Here is a 23,219-nt window from a genome sequence, read left to right as displayed (position 1 = left end):
CCTCAACGTGATCAAGAAAAAGGCAATGATTGTGGACTACAGGAAAATGAGGACCGAGCACGCCCCCATTCTCATCAACGGGGCTGCAGTGGAGTAGGTTGAGAGCTTCAAGTTCTTTGGTGTCCACATCACCAACAAACTAACATGGTCCAAGCACAACAAGACAGTCGTGAAGAGGGCACGACAAAACCTATTCCCCCCCAGGAGACTGAAAAGATTTGGTATGGGTCCTCAGATCCTCAAAAGGTTTTACAGCTGCACCATCGAGAGCATCCTGACTGGTTGCATCACTGCCTGGTATGGCAACTGCTCGGCCTCCGACTGCAAGGCACTGCAGAGGGTAGTGCGAACGGCCCGGTACATCACTGGGGCCAAGCTTCCTAGCATCCAGGACCTCTATACCAGGCGGTGTCAGAGGAAGGCCCTAAAAATTGTCAAAGACTCCAACCACCCTGGTCATAGACTGTTCTCTATGCTACCGAATGGCAAGCGGTACCGGAGTGCCAAGTCTAGGTCCGAGAGGCTTCTAAACAGCTTCTACCCCCAAGCCATAAGACTCCTGAACACCTAATCAAATGGCTACCCAGACTATTTGCATTGCCCCCCCCCTCTTTTACACCGCTGCTATTCTCTGTTGTTATCATCTATGCATATTCACTTTACTAACTCTACCTACATGTACATATTACCTCAACTAACCAGTGGCCCGCACATTGACTCTGTACAGCTACCCCCTGTATATAGTCTCGCTATTGTTATTTTACTGCTGCTCTTTAATTATTTGTTTTATTTCTTATTTTTATCCATATTTTTTTTAACTGCATTGTTGGTTAGGGGCTTGTAAGTAAGCATTTCACTGTAAGGTCTACACCTGTTGTATTCGGCGCATGTGACTAATACAATTTGATTTGATTTGGTTTTATCTGCTATATTTGTCCAGGTGTTATTTATGTTTCTGCTGTAGGCGGTGGTAGACACATCAAACCGACCCCACCTGAATATTGTATCCTTATAGAAATCTATTTGTAAGCAATGTGGACTCTCTTTTTTGGGATGCTACATGTCTTGCATAAAGAGGAAGAAAAGTAGGGTGATTCACGCTTTTGTTTAGATCTCCAGCAGAGGGCATATTGTCTTCATGGGCCCTCTACATTGTACAGTTGTACAATGACATTTTTCAGCAATCAATTCCAATTACAGTAAGCTAACACATTATTGCCAGGTCAATACTAGTCAGTCACTTAACTTTACATTCATGGCCATTCCTGTTTCCAAATATACATGTTCTTCATTACAGGGTCCGCAGTACATTTTTTGACCAGTCACAATTAGGCAGGCCGGCAATCTCACATGTACAGACACACCGGAGACCAACTTACTCACACAGGACAGGCCCATCTGCACACTCTAGCAACAAGCTGTTGAAAGAGAAAAGGAAATATGTGAGTATCTAGTCTTGTAAGTGCACTTATTCAATTGAGGGCCACATCACAATCACAGACACTACTAGGTGTTGGCATAGTTGCCCCCAGAGCTATATATTTAGAATAAATACATGGCTCTGTTTGCCCCTAACCTCTGCTTCATGGTCAGATACAGTGCCTTCAGAAAGTATTCACACCCCTTGGCTTTTTCAACATTTTGTTGTGTTACAACCTGAATTTAAAATGTATAAAAATAATAATTAATTGTCACTGACACATTTTGACACACAATACCACCTAATGTAGGATGATGTTTTTAGAAATGAATGAAAAATGAAAAGCTGAAATGTCTTGAGTCAATAAGTATTCAACCCCTTTGTTATGGCAAGCCTAAATAAGTAAAAATATGCTTAACAAGTGACATAATAAGTTGCATGGACTCAGTCTGTGTGCAATAATAGGGTTTACATGATTTTTGAATGACTACCTCATCATCTCTGAACCCCACACATACAAGTATCTGTAAGTTCCCTCAACCGAGCAGAGAATTTCAAACATAGATTCAACCACAAAGACCAGGAAAATTTTACAATGCTTTGCAAAGAAGGCACATGTTGGTAGATGGGTAAAAAAAGCAGACATTGAATATCCCTTTGAGCACGGTGAAGTTATTAATTACACTTTGGAGGATGTATTAATACACCCAGTCACTACAAAAATACAGGCATCTCTCCTAACTCTAATAAATGAGATATTTCTGTATTCCATTTTCAATAAATTAGCAAAAATGTCTAAAAACATTTGTCATTATGGGTTGTGTGTGTAGATGGGGGAGAAAAATTGTGAGAAAATAAGTCAAGGGGTATGGATACTTTCTGAAGTCAGTGTTATGTTTTATCCTTCCAATTTGGAGTTGACGAGGCTGCACCCAGGTCTTTGGCTTGGGCAATTGTAATTGGCAGGTAGCATAGCGGTTAACAGAGTTTGGCCAGTAACCGAAGGTCGGTCGTTTGAATCCTCGAGCCAACGAAGTGAAAAATCTGTCATTGTGCCCTTGATCGAGGCACTTAACCCTAATTGCTCCAGTAAATCGCTATGGATAAGAGCGTCTGCTAAATAACACTTTTGTGAACGCCAACAACTAGATATTATCTTCAAATGAGTTGAGGTGTGCGTCATCATGATCATCAATATCGTGCGTGGTGACGTCAGTAGCCAAGCCTCTGATCGTGAAGGCTGATCAGCTGATATTTCGTTGAGTGCTGTGTGTGGAATAGCGTTGAAAACTGGGAGCCGGGAGCGGAAGACTAGTAGCTAGCTACAACAATAGTAAGAAATTGATGGTTTGGTGACAGTATTCGCTGTTCAATACCAGCATTGTTTCCAAAATATGTTTTTTTTCCCCCGTTGTAGCTAGTAAAGCAAACGTTACGGATGATTCAGTAACAACTGTAGCTCGCTAAAGTTATCCGGTTACCGTAGCTAGGTTTAATTTGCTATGATTTAAGATTATTTAGATTTCTGTCAAATAACCTTGAGTGTCAGTCGAGGAAAAACGTTAGCTAGTAAATTTGTACTGTAATATAACATTGTTTTTGCTGAACAACGTTAGCCAGCGTACGTTCCTAGAAAGTTTGAGGTCCAACAAGTGCTTCTCCTGCGCCCTGGCTAACTAGCTAGTAATGTTTGTTAGCTAAATTAGCCAGTTAGCCAGCGGTGCAATTTAATTGTCAGTTCATATCGGCTTTGCATCGACATACGCTGACAATTCATTGTACCGCTGGCTACCGAAATTAAAATTAGAACGAACTGCTTTGTTCTTAGAATGTAACTAGTTAACTAACGTTAGTGTTTGTGTGTTTTGACAGCTGATCAGACTCACTGCCTGACTCGAGCTGTCAAGGATGCAGACAAAAAATGGTCACGCAGATATGCTGAACAAGGAGTGACCCTACTAAAGAGATCCTCCTGCATGGACTTTAACGATATAGTTTGCTAAATGTATCCCCACTTGTTCAACCGTTGTAGTTAGCGTTAATGTTGAAGATTTAATCCTGCTTGACTGCTAAATCAGATCACATGATGCGGCTTAATCCATAGCTAACTAGCTAAACCTGTTATGGCACTCGAGGCATTTGCACTTCAAGAACATATGAATATGTGTGTTTAACTTACTTCTAATGAATATAGTGTGAACCTGTTGTCTGTCCTGAGTCAGTTTGCACCCTAGACTGAGAAACTCAAAGGCTTGGCTAGAAATTCTGTAATTGATTGTACAAGATGAGCCTATTGTGAGATGAAACTAAATGAGGATTGTACTGGCACATATGATGGTACTTTTACTTTGACATGTATTATGGTTCTTGAAGAGTGTCTCCCCAGTTTCATGACAAAATAATGACTAATGAGCGACACTGAATTCCTGCAACGATTATGGGGGCTAGATGTCAGATTCTTTAAGTCTCATGCCTGCTTCTGGCTTAAGTATAAACTATCACACCACTAATACAGAATGTTCATTACTGATGTACAATTAGGGTCATCTTTACAACACAGATTAGAAGAGGGAGCAGGTCTATGCCAATATCATCTTCTCTGTAATTACACTTCAAATAAAAAAGTTAAGGCTATTGTAGTGTAAAAGGAAACAACACAAGAGAACTCCGTTGGCAATGTAGGCCTATGTATTCTCAGTTGGCTGTCTTTTTGAAAACATTGGAGGCTCATCCATTCTGGTGGAAGGAACTCGGCTTCTCCTGTTTACTGTGCAGGTGACGTTTTCAATCTTTTTGTCCCTAGCTAGATATCCAGGAGAATCCCGTTGATCGCTGTGCTGAGCAGGTGCACCACACTGCGCCATCATGGGGGAACTCTTCAGAAGTGAGGAGATGACCCTGGCCCAGCTCTACCTCCAATCAGAGTCTGCCTACTGCTGCGTCAGCGAATTGGGAGAGATCGGAATGGTGCAATTCCGTGATGTGAGTCATCCAGGCTTCTCTTCCATTCCTCATTGTGATGCTCTCTCTAGAGCTAGACTCTGTGCTTATTGTCTCTCTCCTGTCCTATTTTGAGTGCTATTCTGTCTGTCAATCCATCTTCAGGCTATGGAGGTCTAGAACAGTGTACATTTTTGGCTCTTAACGGACAAACTCAGGAAGGAGGTATATGAATATGCTTGTCTGTTGTAGTAACATCGAATCAGTCCGATGGTTGTGAAAGCACATACCTTGGCGTCTGCAACATTTTCATCATGTGCACATAGCTGACCCTTTAGGCTGAGCATGGGAAAGCTCACACATGACATCCCTCCAGGGATCATATGGTGTGGGGGAAAACTAAAGCAGTGTTTCTCCCTTATTCATTTAGCAGCTGCGGGCCGCCGCTGCAAAATTGTTGCCGCGCCACTTCCCAAAATGTGTAGAATTGCAGGAAAACTTTCTCTGTAGCCAAGAGGGCCTCAAATGTTCTGTTGGATATCGCTCTATTGACCACGTCCACACTCACCACCTAAGCCCCATTTTGTTCCAGAAAAAAACCCTGAAGTTAGAATGTACACTGAGTGTACAAAACATTAGGAACACCTTCCTAATATTGAGTTGCACCCCATTTTGCCCTCTGAACAGCCTCAATTCGTTGGGGCATGGACTCGACAAGGTGTCAAGCGTTCCACAGGGAGGCTGGGCAATGCTGAGTCCAATGCGTCCCACAGTTGTGTGAAGTTGGCTGGATGTCCTTTGGGTGGTGGACCATTCTTGATACACACAGGAAACTGTTGAGCGTGAAACACTCCGCAGCGTTGCAGTTCTTGACACTAAAACAGGTGCGGCTGGTGCTTACTGGCATACCCCGTTCAAAGACACTTAAATCTTTTGTCTTGCCAATTCAACCTCTGCATTGTGCACATACACAGTCAATTGTCCCTACTTTAGGCTATCTCTACACTGATTGAAGTGGATTTAACAGGTGGCATCAATAAGGGATCATAGCATTCACCTGGTCAGTCTGTTATGGAAAGAGCAGGTGATCCTAATGTTTTGTACACTCAGTGTATATTTGTAGCATTTGACTCATTGAGTCTTTGGTGTTTTTCAATTAGGTAAATTCAGATGGGCAGTGCCGTGTTTCAGCCAATGTATTTGAAGCTGCTATGCTGCATCAGTTAGGCTGTAGTGCTTTTAAAGGGAAAATTATATTTCAGATGGTGTCAACATAATTTAACTTTTAATGCGTTTTGCCGTAGAATGTCCTTTTAAAAAAAAGTCACCAGAAGTGAATTTCTCAGTCGTTCTCCCCCAAAAAAACTCACTGATGTGCATTTCCCCCAGACTGCCCCAGCATAAGGACATTCTCCCCGTCCTCCACATCAACTTTGCCACATGTTCTGAAAAAGATCCTAGGGGAAACACTGAAAGGGACTAGCTGTTGTACCCAGTATGTTATTATACCCTTTATTTGGTTGTATTACCTCTCCTCATTCATAAGACCATATGATAGCTAACTGGTGTCCGCACTGTTTTCAGAATATATTAGTAATGCTGTTTTTGCTCTGAGGTTTCCTGGATAAGTTATTGCATTTTTATAGAAGTAGCATACGCTACAATTTCTTTGAATGCATCTTAGTGTTACAACGCAATGTTTGTCTCTAATTGTATATGACAGATACTGGCAAATGGATTTAAGGCATTCTTATCCCTGCGATGGCAAAGGTTTTGAATAGTTTGCATGTTTGCATTACAGTTGAACCCAGACGTGAACGTGTTTCAGCGCAAGTTTGTCAACGAAGTGCGTCGATGTGAGGAGATGGACCGCAAGCTTCGTGAGTGAGCTCAAGTGTTTAACCCATTGCTTCACTCATTATTCTCCCCCATATTTACAACAGTATCACTGCTATTAGTTATCCCTACTCAGACCCAGTCATCTCACTCTCTCACAGGGTTTGTGGAGAAGGAGATCAAGAAAGCCAACATTCCAATGGTGGACACGGGAGAGAACCCGGAGGTCCCCCTCCCTAGGGACATGATTGACCTGGAGGTAACTTCTCTCCGTTCTCTCTAAGAATCCATTCTGGTTACAAAGTGCTCAACTCACCATGTCCCCAGCTCACTAACTCCCCCATCACCCTCTGTCTCTCTAGGCCACTTTTGAGAAGCTAGAGAATGAACTGAAGGAGATCAACACCAACCAGGAGGCCCTGAAGAAGAACTTCCTAGAGTTGACGGAGCTCAAGCACATCCTGCGCCGCACTCAGCAATTCTTCGACGAGGTCAACTCCACTGTACACAAACCAATTCACTACACACAGTGTTTCTGTGCCTGCCTTATTGCTTAGGCCCCTTGCGGACTTCATAATGGATCATAGGATTATGTCTGCATCCTGTGTACAGTGTATGGTAGCATAAGGCTTGTGTATTTATAACGGCTAGGTAATTACATCCCCAGACCAGTTATTCAAGTTTAACGATGCAACTAGGTTACATAGCAGAGTAATACGCCATACACAGATAGTCATTCGCGTATGACTGAGACGAGACTACCTACTGTCTACCTTTGACCTGCATCAAATCCACTCCACTGAGTTTGTAAGCAAAGCTACTTGAACTGAGAATGTTATCACCTATTTTACAAGCGCTTATGAGGTTGCATGGGGGTAAATCATTCAGCTGAATGTGTAGCCTTTTTTGCCAATCATTTACTGTTCATATAAACCCCAGCTTGCTGTTTACTATGTTTTATGAGGAGCCTGGCCTGTGTTCAATATCATGCTCCTGCCCAGAGCTCAAGCCACTGATCTGTCAAACCTTCCCAGGGTGTAAATAGTTCCCCAACAAAGCAAGCCATTTCTTCCTGAAAACAGTGATGCATTTCTAAATGTGCTATCATATGTCTAATTGGCTGAAAATCTCTTGGTCTAAATGTAATGGTTGTCATTCTCTCCGCCCCGCTGCAGATGGAGGACCCCAACCTGCTGGAGGAGTCGTCTACCCTGATGGATCCCGCTGAAGCAGGGACCCGTCCTCCTCTCAGACTGGGGTGAGTCTGAGTCCTTGGTCCACTCTATTAAGGATGGATTAGCCATCTCCTCAAGACTTAAAGGTCAATGAAAAGACTGTCATTACATTAAACCAGCGGTTCTTCCTGGAGGTGGAGTCAGTCAGTGTAACACCTAAGTGGTTTGGCCCAGACTAGCTCAGGCTGTCAGATTAGTCGGGCGACTAAGGTCACTTGACGGAGTGTGTGTGGCGGTGCTCTGTGTCTCTCTGCATACTCAGTCCCCAAGCTGACAGCCCACATGCTCTCAGTATCGGTGGACAATTGTTTTCTAATGGTTGGTAAGAGGCCAGTACTACTACAGGTGCTACCACTAGCCTGTTGCTTGGCAGTAAGATGTAACTCTGTTTATCAGGGTTCTGTCTTCAGTAGTGGAGAGAGTGAGCAGATTGGCAAATCAGACTGATGATAAGCAGTTCACAGAGCATGCAAACACCAGCAACACAAAATTGATACATGGACAAACACATTCTAGAAGAGGGGGGACTTCAAAGGTTGTAATCTATTTGCAGACAGAGACAAAGAGATTTGATTAAATGTCATAAAGAGTAAGCAAATCGGGGACGATTTCAACAGAAAATGGGGTGAAATAAATCACACTCAGAAAATCGTAACTAAAATAGCTCAATACTGTGGATGTGGCAAAGCTTAGTGCTCATTTGCTAATGGATTGCTTGGTACGGATGCAGTGCCCCAAGGCCCTAGGGCTTCCCATCTGATGTCTGTTTGATGCTCCTCCATGGCTTTTGCAGCTGTTGAGCAACATGTGAGCTGTGATCCATGCCCTCAGCTCCCATTCCTATGTCCACCACTATCCAGAGAGGATGCTTTCATCAGCAGTGCTCCCATCACCAGTGTGAACAATCAAATCAATGACCTCTGTCCTTATGTGCCCGGGTTTCATTCTGTTATACCATTACATTACGGACTGATCTTCGACCAGCTTTCAACTTGAGCTGCCATTTAGGGACCTAACTCATTGCAAATATCAAACACCTTATTTTGAGATGAGGGATATACATTTGGTAGATAAATGCCGATCCATGCCTTATCGTCTTCCTGTAGGTTTGTTGCCGGGGTGATCAGCAGGGAGCGCATTCCTACGTTTGAGAGGATGCTGTGGAGGGTTTGCCGTGGTAACGTGTTCCTGAGGCAGGCAGACATTGAAGACTCACTGGAGGACCCTGCCACGGTCAGTAACTATTCACTGATACTAGTATAATAATCTGGAGGACTTAGGGGAACAAAAACTGTGCAGGATTTTGTGTGACCTATTCAGTGGGATGCTGTCGTACCATGACCGCTTGGTGGCATTGTGTGATTGTCATATGAGTGGCACTGATGTCCTTATTCATGCTACCTCATCAATACATTTTATGCTAGTGATACTTCTGCACTATCAGGCAAGGTTTTGTCTCCTCTTCACTTAACTCAAGTTTATATGTTTCCCCTACAGGGTGACCAGGTCTATAAGTCTGTCTTCATCATATTCTTCCAAGGAGATCAGCTGAAGACTCGGGTTAAGAAGATATGTGAAGGGTAAGGGGCTATGATTGGTTGAGAAATTCAAGAAACACTGACTAATCTAGACAGAGGAATGTTGTAATTGGTTTTCTGTTCCGCTCCAGGCACTCTGGGTTAATCATTCCCTCTCACCTTCACCTCTCAGGTTCCGAGCGTCACTGTACCCCTGTCCAGAGACCCCCCAGGAGAGGAAGGAGATGGCTGCAGGGGTGGCCACCCGTATCGATGACCTGCAGATGGTACGACCTGCCTGGCCTATTGTAACACAGACAGGGAGTCCACCTACAGTCAGCCAGCCAGCCAAAACTAACAGATATTTACATCATGTCTTGTTACAAATTAAATCGAACAGATCCTTACATTTTTCAAGTGAATTAGTCTTTCAATATTTCATCTGTTTTCATTGTGAACTTGATCTGGGCTCTATCATGGCTTCTGATCAGTGTTCTGTTTTCCCTGTAATTGTATACTCAGCAGCCAGAGGCTGTGGTGGAGGGGAGTGGTAGGTGACCACATGAGGTATGTGGCTAATTCAAAGGTGGTTTTAGTCATTCGTTTTAGGAACGAAACCTTCTTTCAATTGTTCAACATGACATTAGTCATCTTTTGATGTGCTTTTTGGATGGACTCTTAACTTTCTGCTAACGTTAAGACTTTTGCGTAGTCAGGTTTCCTGCTCTGCGTCTTGCTGATGCAATGTCCGCGGAAGTTTCAGTTCCTCTTTCTGCCGTTTCCTTTGTACTGAGCCGTCAAGCCCTCAGCCAAATTATGAAGTGGAGGGAAAGACTGATACTAGATTAGGTCCCCCAGCAGTGTTGCCGTAATATATATTTTATCTATCACACAAAACCACAGAGGAGATGTTTGTTGATCACATTAGGGAGGCCTTCAAATTGAGTTAACTTCTGTCTGTCTGCAGTGTTCATATCTCAAACGTTCTGGCTTCAGTTTCTGACTCACTCAACCTCTTTGGCGGTATTGGGCGTCAGCATCAATGGGCTGGGTGGAGCTGGGTGTGAAAAAGCTACAGGGAGAGGTCAGAAACGGTTGTCACTCGTGCCGTGCCAGGCCCATGAGGTGGCTGAACTGGATCTGCCTCTGCCAGTGGATATACTCTCCTGCCTACACACATACTGGCCTGGCTTTGGGAGAGCACCTCTAAATCTGGCACAGTGACTCACCGCTCTAAAACGGGGCAAAAACAGGCACGGGACTGGGACAGGCCAATCCCAACACAAACGCACCACCTCTTTGGTATTATAATCCAGTGTCTAGCACTCTATCTCCTTGTGCCAACTGTGTCTGGTGACCCAGGAACAATGCTTGTCTCAGTGTTTTCTGGTTTTTGCAGCTGTTGAGCAACATGTAAGCTGTGGTCTTTAGGAGTCCAGCCCACACAGACAGAACTTCATTTTAGCCTTCCATGGAACAGCAGCAGCGTATGGTGCAACACCATCCCTATACTAAGAGAAACCCAATACTCCCTCTGGGAATACCCACTTCTGTTATTGTGTTCTGCTCCAAAGCCCTACGTAGTCTGGTGGCGCAGATGGTTTGCACTTGGATGGACAGGAGGCATCCTTTCCTTGTTTGGCAAGGAGGAACCCTCACTCTCCTCGCATATAGGAAACCAGCTGATCATCAGGGTGGTTTACACGGAGTTCAGCCAATTAGCCACCCACTCCACCCACACTCTCACTCACACTCTCACCCACACTCACATAGTGACCACATTTACTACTCACATTCTCAGGAATGGGCTTAGCTTGAATAAAAAAAAAAATAGTCACTCACATACCACTTCTCTCTGATAGACAGACGCCCAGTGGTGTGTGTATGTTTCAGTGGTGTGTGTTGAGAATCTCTGTGGTTCAGGATCAGTTCCAGCCCCCAGTGTGGACGGAGAGCTTGGGAGAGAGCGAGAGACTCTGAATTACGTTTGGCAGGCCCCCTGTCTGCCAGAAATGTTAACATCCTCTCATAGCCAGTAAGTGCCTGGGAATGCTTGCCTCGCTGTTTGAGGGGTCACTGTTATGCCCGTCGCTACGGGGGCGGGATAGTCGTCGTCAAGAGGGAAGGGCGAGGGAGGAGGGGAATGCCCGGCCCGCTAGTTTGGGAGTGAACAGTGTGTGTTTGTGGGCGTGAGAGGGTCTCAACAACGTGGGCGAGAGTGGGTGTAGGGTAGCGGCATGTTAGCAATCCGCTGATCATAAGACATTAACTTGATATGAGTCAGTGCTGTATACCTGAGAACACCTCTGCTGGCTCTTACGGGAAATTGGGTCTGATATAACCCCTCATCAAACTTGATAACATAGTGCACACTGCCCAGCAAAGCCTTCTATTAATGTGAACCACCTCCACAAATAAGAAGGGGAACCTGATTCATTGTAACAGCACTTGCTGTTCTGGACATGTAGGGAAGGCACACTATGCAGACAGTTCAATGCCACTCCCCACACAATTCTAGCATTGAGTGGAAACTACTAGAGGATTGTTCTGATGCCACAGTCTCCGGCCCTGGCCTGCATCTGTTAGTTTTCCATTTGAGGTCGGTTTAGTTAGGCACATACCTCGTTTTTGTTTAAATGCTGAGTGCGAATGTGTTAATTGAGAACTGCCTGCAAACTTTGTCAGACACATGAACAGTCTGGAGACTGTCTAGGACAGAGCACCTGAGCTAGTTACACAGCTGGATATGTTCTGTACCCAGCCACGCAAGGTTTCAACTACAGTATCATCCTAGTCGCATCTTGTCTTCATATCTCAAACCCTCCCCGCTACAGGTGCTGAACCAGACGGAGGACCACAGACAGCGGGTCCTGCAGGCTGCAGCCAAGACCGTCAGGGTGTGGTTCATCAAGGTGAGGAAGATGAAGGCCGTCTACCACACCCTGAACCTGTGCAACATCGATGTCACCCAGAAGTGTCTGATCGCCGAGGTGTGGTGCCCTGTGTCAGACATGGACTCAATCCAGTTCGCCCTGCGGAGAGGCACGGTGAGTTGAGTGGACACCCCTCTTGACTAGAGGCATGGGGGAGGTACAGGAAGTTTTAAGTTGCGTCCCAAATAGCACCCTATTACCTTTTTGGAGTCCATAGGGCTCTGGTTGAAAATAGTGGGAATGGGTTCATTCCATATCTATTTAATGGGGCATTTCTATCATACTGTTTAGGTCAAGTTCATTGATGGAAGACACCTTAGCATTAAGACATTAAGAACCAGCGAGCTTCATAGTCACCAGTTAACCCAGCGTTGAGGTCATTATGCCTGGACTCTGTTAGGCCGTTAAGTCATAACAGATCCAGACTGAGAGACAGTGCTAACAGGGCGTGGAGAGGCACTGCATCAGTGCTGGCTATGTGAGGATTTTACACGTATGAGGCTAGATTCCAGCGGTATCAGGACGTCATTCTGTTCTGTAGTCCTGTTCTGTAGTCCTGTTCATGCCAGTAAGGGCTTAACCCTGTCACGCACAGCATTCAGTCTCCATGCTGCATTTATCCCCTCAGGCTATTTTTACCCCACATGTCTCGTTGAGAAACACAGGGACATACTGCCCTCAATACACGCAACGATTCTGCTTCTATCTCAGCCATCGAACCATCCCTTGGACAAGCTGTTGTCCTTCACACACAGCAGGCGTGGGAGATCAGATGATACATGTAGTATGATAGATTCATCTCTAAACCAGCTGTGGAAATGAATCTGTCATATTAATCGGATTTATTGAAGCCGTTGTTGCAGATCTTTGTGAGTGATGGAGGTATGGAAGGCCCCAGTGCCCAGTCGACAGACTAATGGGGAAAGCAGGAGGATTCCTCTCATTCCTGAGTGCTGAGGAGATCCCAGGCCAGCTGACAGTCACTCTGGCTGGAACACAACATCCCTTTGTTAGACACATTCATGGGAGATTGAGCTAGCAGGGCAACTCCTGCTGTTCTCAATGCCTTGTAGGGCTGAATACCTCAAGTCCCTGTAGAAGTTAAATGAGTGGTATTGTGTCCTCCTGACCATTCTCTGAGCACGGTTCTCTGACCGTCTTTCTGTCTTGGTCTCCAGGAGAAGAGTGGTTCCACCGTCCCCTCCATCCTCAACAGGATGCAGACCAAGCAGACCCCGCCCACCTTCAACAAGACCAACAAGTTCACCTCGGGCTTCCAGAACATCGTAGATGCCTACGGTATCGGCAACTACCGCGAGATGAACCCAGGTAACCACAGCTGACACCATCAACCTCCTCTCATAGCTCACATAATGTCTATGTGTTCAGCTGGCTAGATCACTGAGCCAAAGCAGGTGATAAATGTTCACCCCCGGTGCCAAGTCTATTTCCCCCATTATCACCCCATCACTGTCGATCATGCTGTATTGTGTGTCAGTGTGAGCTTGGGTTGGCTCACTCTCCCATTCCTCAATGTGAACGCTCATGAGTCCTCCCTGTCCCCAGCCCCATACACCATCATCACCTTTCCCTTCCTATTCGCTGTCATGTTTGGGGACCTGGGCCACGGGGTGCTCATGACCTGCGCTGCCCTCTACCTGGTCCTGAGAGAGAGCCGCCTGGTCGCCCAGAAGAACGACAACGAGGTAGGGACGTCACTACCCATGCCATCAGCTCCATCCCTCACCCTTTATCCAGCCTTTAGCTCCATTTACTGGGGACTTAACAGGGTTTGGTTACCACTCTAAAGCTTTAGACAGATTCTATGGCCCTAACACTGTAGTGGCATCAAGATGGCCAGTTTAACTTTCAAGTTGGTGCTTTTTGAGTGTGAATAAATAACCAAATCCTCTATGGCTAAAACAAAATGTAACTGAGACCAGATTCTAACAGTGTAAAGTATCACTTCTGGTCTGTGTGGATGTTTGACGTGGTGCGCGTTCAGCAGGACGCAATATTTTGGAACATTCAGATAAAAATGTTCTATGTAGAACAAACATGCCTCTGACATGTAGAATAAGGAATCACTTCAGTTCTCATGTTTTGTCTGCCTGCAACGTTCTACAGTGTTTGGCAACGGAGCGTGGCCGTAGTTTGATTCTAACAGTGTAACGTGTCACTTCCTGTCTGCAGGTGTGGATGTTAAACGTGGCGTTAGATTCAAACAGTGTCACTTCCTGTCTTTGTGTAGATGTTCAGCATGGTGTTTGCTGGGCGCTACATCATCCTACTGATGGGCGTCTTCTCGATCTACACCGGCATCATCTACAACGACTGCTTCTCCAAGTCCCTCAACCTGTTTGGCTCTGGCTGGAGCGTCAGGCCCATGTTCGACCCTCGCGCTAACAACCTCACCTGGTCGTAAGTATCCCCTCTGTCTCATACTGTCTGTGGATTGGATTAGTTTACCTCCTGTACCTTGTTGGCAGTGCCCTCTGTGAAGTGATGATTCATGCCATGTTTGATGTTCTCCTCAGGTTTCAGACACTTGATGAAAACAAGGTTTTACAGTTGGACCCTGCAGTAAGAGGAGTCTTCAATGGACCTTACCCCATTGGCATTGACCCAGTGAGTACTCAGTCTCTGTGAAAACAAGCTAAAATCCCCGTACAATAAAGATGGATAGTGAGCTAAAAAAAAAGTGTTATTTTGATAAATGTAATATGTTACATTTATATCATCCTGATTTCATTGTCTTATAACTGTTTGACTGTGTTCTTCAGATCTGGAACATCGCCACCAACAAGCTGACCTTCCTCAACTCCTTCAAGATGAAGATGTCAGTGATCCTGGGGGTCATCCACATGCTGTTTGGAGTGTCTCTCAGTCTCTTCAACCACCTGTGAGTCACAGTTAAGCTACAGTCCTTGTATATAGAGCACTGTCTATGAATTTGAAAGGGTTTATATTTCCCCAGCCTTATCCCTCTGCTGTCTACCAAAACAAGTGGTGGGGCGATTTTTTTTATTTTCTTCCTTTTTTTTCTTTTCTATTTACATTTTTTTTTATCCCAGACTAACTTTAAGCAACCATGACAGTTTGTTTCCTGTCTGTACAGGTCTATTTTATCCGATGGTGAACATGTCTTGTTCTTTTCTGAAGGTATTTCAAGAAACCCCTGAACATTTACCTGGGCTTCATCCCAGAGATTGTGTTCATGGCCAGTCTGTTTGGGTACCTGGTCATCCTGGTTTTCTATAAGTGGGTGGCCTACGACGCTCACACCTCCAGAAATGCTCCCAGTCTTCTCATCGCCTTCATCAACATGTTCCTGTTCAACTATAGCGACCCCACCAACCAACCCCTCTACAGAGGACAGGTGATCATTCCATCCATCCTTTCATCTGTCAATCTGTCCTTTTAAAAATGTTTATTGAGTGAGCCATTTTATGGTGGGATAATGTGTGACGCCCCATACGCATCTAACATCCCTCGTTCTCTCGTCCTTCCCCTCCGTAGATGGTTATTCAGACGCTGCTGGTGTTGATAGCCCTGGCGTGTGTTCCCTGTATGTTGATAGTGAAAACCCTGGTTATGCGGCGACAGTACCTCTGGCAGAAGAACTTGGTACTGTACCACCATCTGCCCTTCCACACACATTTGTTCCATTGAGTACCATTGGGATGTGGAGTGTAGAGTTCGTCACCCCAGCATTAACCCGTCGTCCTCTTGTCTGTTCCTCCAGGGCACCCAGAACTTTGGGGGGATCCGGGTGGGAAATGGCCCGACGGAGGACCAGGCTGAGATCATCCAGCATGACCAGCTCTCCCAGCACTCGGAGAGCGACGAGCATGAGGTGAGAAACCAGGATGCCCCCAGCCTCCACTCTGTTGGCCTAGCACATACGAAGTATGTGACCAGAGTAGTCTATTATAATGTTGGCCAAAGACTTAATAGCGCATCCCATTGGACACTGCCCAGATGGAATAACCTTGAATAATGAAGCCATCAGCCACATATAGAAACCCAACCCATTTACTTAACATTACCAGAGCTCTCCTATTCGCTGCTTCGATTACAGCAGCATAGAATACGTATTCATTATAGAAGTGGGATCTGGCAGGAGCAAATGTAACTGACCACAAAGCTAATCCAGCAGCTCTTAACATGTGCGTTATTGTAATACCTACAAAAATGTAGTTTTACATTTTTAGAGTTGATTCAGTGTGACAGTAAACAGTCCGTGGGATTGTTCTGTGTTCTCTCCCTCACCTTTTTCAGGAGTTTCTGATAAACATATGAAACGATACAACAGGCTCCTGTGAACCTCAAACCAGACGAGCTGTCAGTTTGTTTCTGTAGCTCTCGGGAAGCGGTTATGGCTGTTTACAGACGGAGCTTGCTCTTTTATGGTCCCAGGACCCAGGATTTATAGAGCAGCTTTCAAAGCGACTCACACAGATTCCTCTCATTGTTGACCTTTTGAAGTGGAGAGGAATTTTATTTGATTGGAGGTTACTTTATTTAGCAATGTTAGTCTCTACAGTCCATGCCACTATAAACTGTATGGCCTTGGACGAGAAGAGATCTCTACGTGATTCAGTGGACGGGGCTGTGCTGGAACAAATCTTTTAATTCTAGTATGTTGTATTCATTTCCAAGACGTTTCAGAGCCGTGTTACAGCACATGTTGATAATGTGAGCTCTGGCTCATTAACCAAAGGCTGGATGGATTGGAGTGGTTGCATGTATCACCATGCAATCCGCTTCCAGACATTTTTTTATTAATTGCATATTGTGTTTCCAGTTCACTGACCAGACTGCGTTGTGTGTTTTAGAGTTGTGCAGCTCCTCCCTCTGGCTAGCAGGTGTTCAGGCAGGCAGGGTGCTAAGTAACTAACACAGTAAACATAGCATTTCTGTTTTAACATGAAGCAACTCATTTTAACAGGCCACCTTTACAGAATTCTTGCCTATAAACTACTCAGGTCATCTGGTCAAGTATCCAAATTACGCTAACCGTGTTAATCCTCTACGACAGAACTTAATTCATTAATTTGTGTTCAATTGGGAAATGCCATCTTTGGTCTTCGAAATGGTAAATAGCTATACTACCGTTAACTAGGCTAAAGCTTTAGTTAGCTTTTTCCTAACCAGCCTCTCTGAATGGCTGAGCAGGCTGTAACCCAAATAGCCCAGTCCCACCTGCTGTCACTGTCAGAAGTGGGACACCAACCCCATTGCTCTCTACATTCCCCATCACTGTCTCCCCTAGCAACCACAGACACCAACTCGACAACAATATGCCAAAGATCAAAGGCCTATAGATATATCCGGAAATGTCACAGTAGAATGTTGTCACAATACTAAGCATGCACAAATGCATGCTTTTGGAGGAATGGTTATGCATCCCCTAGATACCAGTGCCATAATGTTTTATGCAGCCCCTTAAGAAACGTTGGCAGTAGTTTTGATCCAGTGCCTGTGATGACTGCAACACCTAATCACCTTCTGTATATTATACATCTCCGTTTCCTATGTTTTAATGTCATTGTTTTTTCTCATCACTGTGTTGTCCTGTCACTAACAAACCTAACTTGTTGTCAATTGCTTTCAAGGCCCCCGAGGAGGAAGTGGTAAGCCAGGCACTCATGCCCCCCACCCCATCCCCTTACCCAAAGCGCATGTCTTGCTAGTCTGTCTCTGAGCCTCTGTGTGTGTGATAGTGTGTATCTCTGTCCTGCATGTGTGTGTTCTGTGCCCTGAGGCTGACTGTGTGTCTTGAGTTTTTGCTGTCTCTGGGTGTTCCAAGGGATTCTTCTAATGCGCAGCAGCACACTGAGACTAGTAGTACTTACTGTCTGCCCTGATCATGAGGTGGTACTACCATTACCAGCATGGCATATCCTGCACAGCTCCTCATTTGTCTGCTTCATGGGTCGTAAGGAAAGAGCTTCTTGGGAGACCTCTGCTGCAGGGGTCTGACTAGTGGGTCAGGCTGCTGTTTCTGGAGCTGTTTTAATCTAGTGAATGTCTTTCTCAATGTGGTACCGTTTAGCCATGAACTTTACTGTCGTTAAAGATTGGTCCAAATGAGGTCCGGGGCAGTCTCCTGGTCCCTGTACTGTTGTGTCCTTGTCACCTAGGGGTTCATACTGGATGTGTGTTCTCTCTCTCCCTCCTCCAGTTTAACTTTGGGGACGTGGCTGTGCACCAGGCCATCCACACCATAGAATACTGTCTGGGTTGCATCTCCAACACAGCTTCCTACCTACGCCTATGGGCCCTCAGCCTGGCCCACGCTCGTGAGTACATAAACCTCATGTTCTCCCCTCTCGCTGCCTCTCTCTACCCTTTTTTGGGGGTTTCTCTTTGAAAGGGTACAGTAAAACAGTTGATTTCCTTCTCTTCCTCTGTGATCCGACAGAGCTGTCAGAGGTTCTGTGGACCATGGTGATGCACCTTGGCCTGTCCTCCAGGAGCTTTGGGGGTTTCGTTGCCCTGTCCATCATCTTCGGGGCCTTCGCCATCCTCACTGTCTGCATCCTGCTCATCATGGAGGGCCTGTCTGCCTTCCTGCACGCGCTGCGTCTGCACTGGTGAGAAACACACACTGTGGAGTCTCAAACTAAGGTCTCTAGACACCACACTCCGAGGGCATCACCACCTCCCTATAGGCCGTCTCATCGTTGTTGGTAATCAAACCTACCACTGTTGTGTCGTCTGCAAACATGATGATTGAGTTGGAGGCGTGCATGCCCACGCAGTCATGGGTGAACAGGGAGTACAGGAGGGGGCTGAGCACGCACCCTTGTGGGGCCCCAGTGTTGAGGATCAGCGAAGTGGAGATGTTTCCTACCTTTACCACCTGGGGGTGGCCAATCAAAGTCCAGGACCCAGTTGCACAGGGCGGGGTCAAGACCCAGGGACTCAAGATGAATTTGGAGGGTACTATGGTGTTGAATGCTGAGTCAATGAACAGCATTCTTGTCCAGCTGGGATAGGGCAGTGTGCAGTGTGATGCGATTGCATCGTCTGTGGACCTATTGGGGCGGTAAGCAAATTGGAGTGGGTCTAGGGTGTCAGGTAGGGTAGAGGAAATATGATCCTTGACGAGTCTCTCAAAGCACTTCATGATGGAAGTGAGTGCTACGGGGCGATAGTCATTTAGCTCAGTTACCTTAGCTTTCTTGGGAACAGGAACAATGGTGGCCCTCTTGAAGCATGTGGGGACAGCAGACTGGGATAGGGAGAGATTGAATATGTCCGTAAACGCCAGCCAGCCAGCTGGTCTGCGCATTCTCTGAGGACGCGGCTAGGGATGCCGCGGGGCCGGCAGCCTTGCGAGGGTTAACACGTTTAAATGTTTTACTCACGTTGGCCACAGAGGAGAGCCCACAGTCCTTGGTAGCAGGCCACGTCGGTGGCACTGTAATATCCTCAAAGCTCGCTAAGAAGTTGTTTTGATTTGTTTGGAAGCATGATGTCCGCGACGGGGCTGGTTTTGGTTTTGTAATCCGTGATTGTCTGTAGACCCTGTAAAGGAAGGAGCATGTCTTCAATATTTTCCTCCTGTCAGAGGGCATGGAGGTGTGGCTCACCCCTGTAGCTCCCCCTGCTGGTGAAACTATGGTAACAGACGTTTTAGCTCTAGTTCCTCGGGTCCTCGTCTGAGCCCTCAACCGTGTGTGTGTGTTCTCAATGGAAACAGGGCGTGTCTCTCCGTCCCACTGGTATTAAGCAGACCGGTGCTACTGGGAGCTGTGGTTTTCCAGCTCTCACCTCCAGCTCTTTCCTGGCCCAGAACCTGGAATCTCTCTGCATCCCATAAAGCAGTGGAGGATAGTGTGTGATATGGAGGCCATCATGGAGAAACTTCTAGTGTCTCAGAACAGCCCTGTTGAACTGGAAGTGATCATCCACTGGCACCCTCGCACAGCGCTGACACAGACCCTCATCACTGTATTTACCCAGTACATTGGAATCTAACGCTCCACTCTCACTGAAAGGCCCTTAGGGAAGGGCAAATGGGACATGAGGCCTTCTAAATAACTTTAAATAAGTAAATAAAACTTATTTTGCTTAGTGGCTGCTATCTAACACAGTTGTAAATGTGATTTTTGAACTGCCAAAGTAATGTCAGGCGTCTGTAAAATGTATAGCAGTAGTAAATGTTGATCTAGCTGTGGCCAACATGCATATGTACTCACTCCTATTCCAAAACCATCATTTGATCCAGCCAGAGATTCCTCCAGTAGCTGAGAGAGGAGTCATCCCTTAAACACTTCTTGGTCTAGTTTAGATTCTGACATTTTATAATTTCAAACAAATACTGCCTTTGGATTTGAAAGGATACAATCACTGAAGTTAAAGTGCAAACTGTCAGCTTTAATATGAGGGTATTTTCATCCATATCAGGTGAAACGTTTAGAAATTACAGCACTTTTTTTTTACATAGTCCCCCCCTCCCATTTTAGGGGACCAAAAGTATTGGGACAAATTCACTTGTGTAGTAGTCAAAAGTTTAGTATTTGGACCCGTATTCCTAGTACACAATGATTACATCAAGCTTGTGACTCTACAAACTTGATGGATGAATTTGCTGTTTTGGTTATTTCGGATTATTTTGTACCCAATAGAAATTAATGGTAAATATTGTTTTGTCATTTTGGAGTCACTTTTATTGTAAATAAGAATAGAATATGTTTCTGAACACTTCTACATGAATGTGGGATGCTACCATAATTATGGATAATCTTGAATGAATCGTGAATAATGATCGAGAAAGTTAGATGCACAAATATCATTCCCCCAAGACATGCTAGCCTCTCACCATTACAATAACAGGGTGAGGTTAGCATTTTGTGGAGGGTATGTCATTTGTGTGCATCATTTCAAATCCATAATGCTGGAGTGCAGAGCCAAAACATCAAAACATTTGTCACTATCCCAATACTATTGGAGCTCACTGGAAATCAGTTTTCAGTCTAGGGCGCAATTACGATCTCCGATTCATAGAAACACAAAGCCTGTCACTATTTTTCTTTGTTGCCTTAAATGTTCTGAAGGAAAGTAGTGCTAGTTGACTCCATCAAACATAACGCCACTAAGTTTGACCTTTTTCTTTGTAAGCGTATTCTAGTGAAATATTCTAGAGCCCCAGCATACCCAGATGAAAATCTACCTCCAGACGTAGGGAGGAATGGCAAGCATGTCTACTTCCTCCATTGAAAGGTTATCCAGCCGTCAGTTTGCAGGGAGATTTTATAAATGGGGAGATGGAGGTTGTGTTTCGCTTCTGAGGACCAGGCCTAGGCCCTACCGTGGGTGTGTTTTTTAAAGTGGGTTACACAGGGAGGTTGTGGAATGGAGAGCAGGGGTCATCTCATCTTGCCATCATCTCTGCCTGGCTTTGGCTTGATACAATCATTAAGGGCTACCTATATTGCACCTCAAAGACACTCCCGTTTAAAGGGACTCCTCAGACTTACTTTCAAAAGATTTTTGTATAACTGTTGGTGCTTGACTAGTATGTTTGTCTGTGTAGCATTGATTGTTATTGTAATATGCCTGATGTTAACTGTTGTCTCTTGTTCTGTCTAGGGTGGAATTCCAGAATAAGTTCTACGTAGGCCAGGGCTTCAAGTTCCTCCCGTTCACCTTTGAAAGCATTCTGGAGGGAAGGTTTGAAGACTGAACACTGTCCTGACCACTGCTCCTATAACCTCACTCTGTTCTTCTTGACAGCCAATGTGATGTTGGTGTAAGGTAGACTCCACCCACCCTGGGTGTTGCCATAGGAACCCATGTGAATAACTCTGAGCTCACTGGTCAGGATCTTGGGTAAAATAGCTCTTTCTGAAAATCTGAAGTTAATGACGTCTATATTTCACATCCTGCTGCCGTGATTGTTTTGTTTGTTCGATAAATTATTTAATATGTTTTTTGTTGTTGTGAAACCTGTCCAATGATGTGTTTGAACCTCCCTGTGAGAATTGCACTTCTGATCATTGTAAACAAGGACTAGCTTTCCGGTAGTCTAAATTGACTTAATCTACAGATTGTTATTGATACAGTAGATGAGAAAATGGCACCAGGCTCAGATCCAGTAAAGGAGATTACTGGAGGTCTTTAAGTGTTTTTATTAGTTTTTTTAGTTGTCCCGTGTCCTTACCAACATCTCCCTCTCACATCGCTGCTCATATTAATACACAAAACACACAGAAAAAATGTTCACCCACACATTCTCTGAAGCACATAAAATCAGACAGAATTCTACCATACTACTACTACCTTTCTACTCATGATAGCAGTTTCTTCTCTATGTGATGCAGTGAATTGAATCTCTTATGTATCAGAGGTAGATCTTGACACACGGCCTATAATTTTCTGCTGTTTTTGACCTGATGTGTTCTATACTGATGGCACTGTTTTCGACTACATATCTGTGATATGCAGTGAACTATGGGTAACCTGTCATATTAGTGTGGAGTATTTCAATAGTGTAGAAAGTATCTGGATTTTCTGTGATAATCCGTGACTGAGATTATTGGTCATTGTGTGTTTTTTGTTCCACACCTGTTTAATTAATTGTTTACACTGTGACTGTAGGCCCGTGTGAGGGGAGAGGGAAGGACAGACCACACAACAGGAATATGTAAAGGAGATCAGTGTATCGTCATAAATATGAGACATCAACTAAATCTGTATAGGAGGGTAGTTGCATTGAGAATCTGTGTGTTTGTCATTAAACGTGAAAGAGCTGGTTAAACAGATTATTACAATTCTTCTGGCTGGGATTGGTGGAGGGTCATGTGTTTCAAGTGAGCAGTTAACAGATCAAGTAAATGTGTTGGGTTTTAAGGTGGTAAGATGCCATTAAGTGGATAATAATTAATTGAATGCTAGCACCACACTTTATTTTTTACATTCAATGTCAACACTTTTTTGGGGGGGGTATTATGGCAAACGGTTAATGCATTATGCATGCTTTCAAAATCCATTCACAAACATCAAGGTCTAAGCCTGTGCTAAAATGGAAACTTTGGCGATATGAATACAGGGATGACAAAAGCCAAGCCAAGGGCACTTTCTGGTGGTTACTGAGTGTAGTGCAGGTATGGTTTTCAGTATCTGTAGTTTCTCAGGAGTCCCCATGAGGGAGCTATTGGACTGGAGTTATCACTGGTCAAGCAGCCAAACACATTCTCACTGCAAACGCTTATTCACTTTAATCATTCTAGTAATGTAAATGTTATTTAGTAGACAGTGCTCTGTTCTTCAAAACTAGCTGTCAACTGAAGGAAACTATTTGCACCGTAAGGGAACTTTTCCTTGG

General features: G+C 44.9%; 1 protein-coding gene across 8 annotated transcripts; it reads left to right on the top strand.

Moving 5' to 3' along the window:
* The first annotated feature begins 2,326 nt into the window (after window positions 1-2,326).
* LOC106607300 (V-type proton ATPase 116 kDa subunit a1) lies at window positions 2,327-22,652 on the top strand. Of its 8 annotated transcripts, none has more exons than XM_014204128.2 (23): window positions 2,327-2,753; window positions 3,293-3,425; window positions 4,228-4,402; window positions 6,162-6,240; window positions 6,358-6,455; window positions 6,559-6,699; window positions 7,372-7,454; window positions 8,538-8,664; window positions 8,929-9,011; window positions 9,142-9,235; window positions 11,783-11,995; window positions 13,060-13,210; window positions 13,448-13,587; window positions 14,133-14,302; window positions 14,419-14,509; window positions 14,665-14,783; window positions 15,044-15,260; window positions 15,401-15,508; window positions 15,627-15,737; window positions 17,500-17,517; window positions 18,069-18,186; window positions 18,309-18,480; window positions 21,485-22,652. In XM_014204128.2, the coding sequence occupies exons 3-23, from the start codon at window positions 4,286-4,288 to the stop codon at window positions 21,576-21,578; spliced, it is 2,544 nt and encodes an 847-aa protein (XP_014059603.1). In that variant the 5' UTR covers window positions 2,327-2,753; window positions 3,293-3,425; window positions 4,228-4,285; the 3' UTR covers window positions 21,579-22,652. The 8 variants fall into 8 exon arrangements, with proteins under 8 accessions (XP_014059603.1, XP_014059601.1, XP_014059606.1 ...); XM_014204126.2 differs by having other exon boundaries at window positions 4,224-4,402; XM_014204130.2 differs by having other exon boundaries at window positions 2,328-2,753; window positions 4,224-4,402; window positions 6,559-6,687.
* The last annotated feature ends 567 nt before the right edge of the window (window positions 22,653-23,219 follow it).

Source organism: Salmo salar, chromosome ssa06, assembly GCF_905237065.1.
Source record: "Salmo salar chromosome ssa06, Ssal_v3.1, whole genome shotgun sequence".
Taxonomy (NCBI): Eukaryota; Metazoa; Chordata; class Actinopteri; order Salmoniformes; family Salmonidae; genus Salmo; species Salmo salar.
This window is presented reverse-complemented; position numbering and strand designations above follow the sequence as displayed.

Excerpts from the sequence above, each read along its gene's own strand:
- LOC106607300 (XM_014204128.2), top strand. The coding sequence starts at position 4,286 with ATGGGGGAACTCTTCAGAAGTGAGGAGATGACCCTGGCCCAGCTCTAC. Across the intron at positions 9,236-11,782 it reads GTATCGATGACCTGCAGATG|GTGCTGAACCAGACGGAGGA; the intron begins GTACGACCTGCC and ends TCCCCGCTACAG. Across the intron at positions 18,187-18,308 it reads CCTCAGCCTGGCCCACGCTC|AGCTGTCAGAGGTTCTGTGG; the intron begins GTGAGTACATAA and ends GTGATCCGACAG.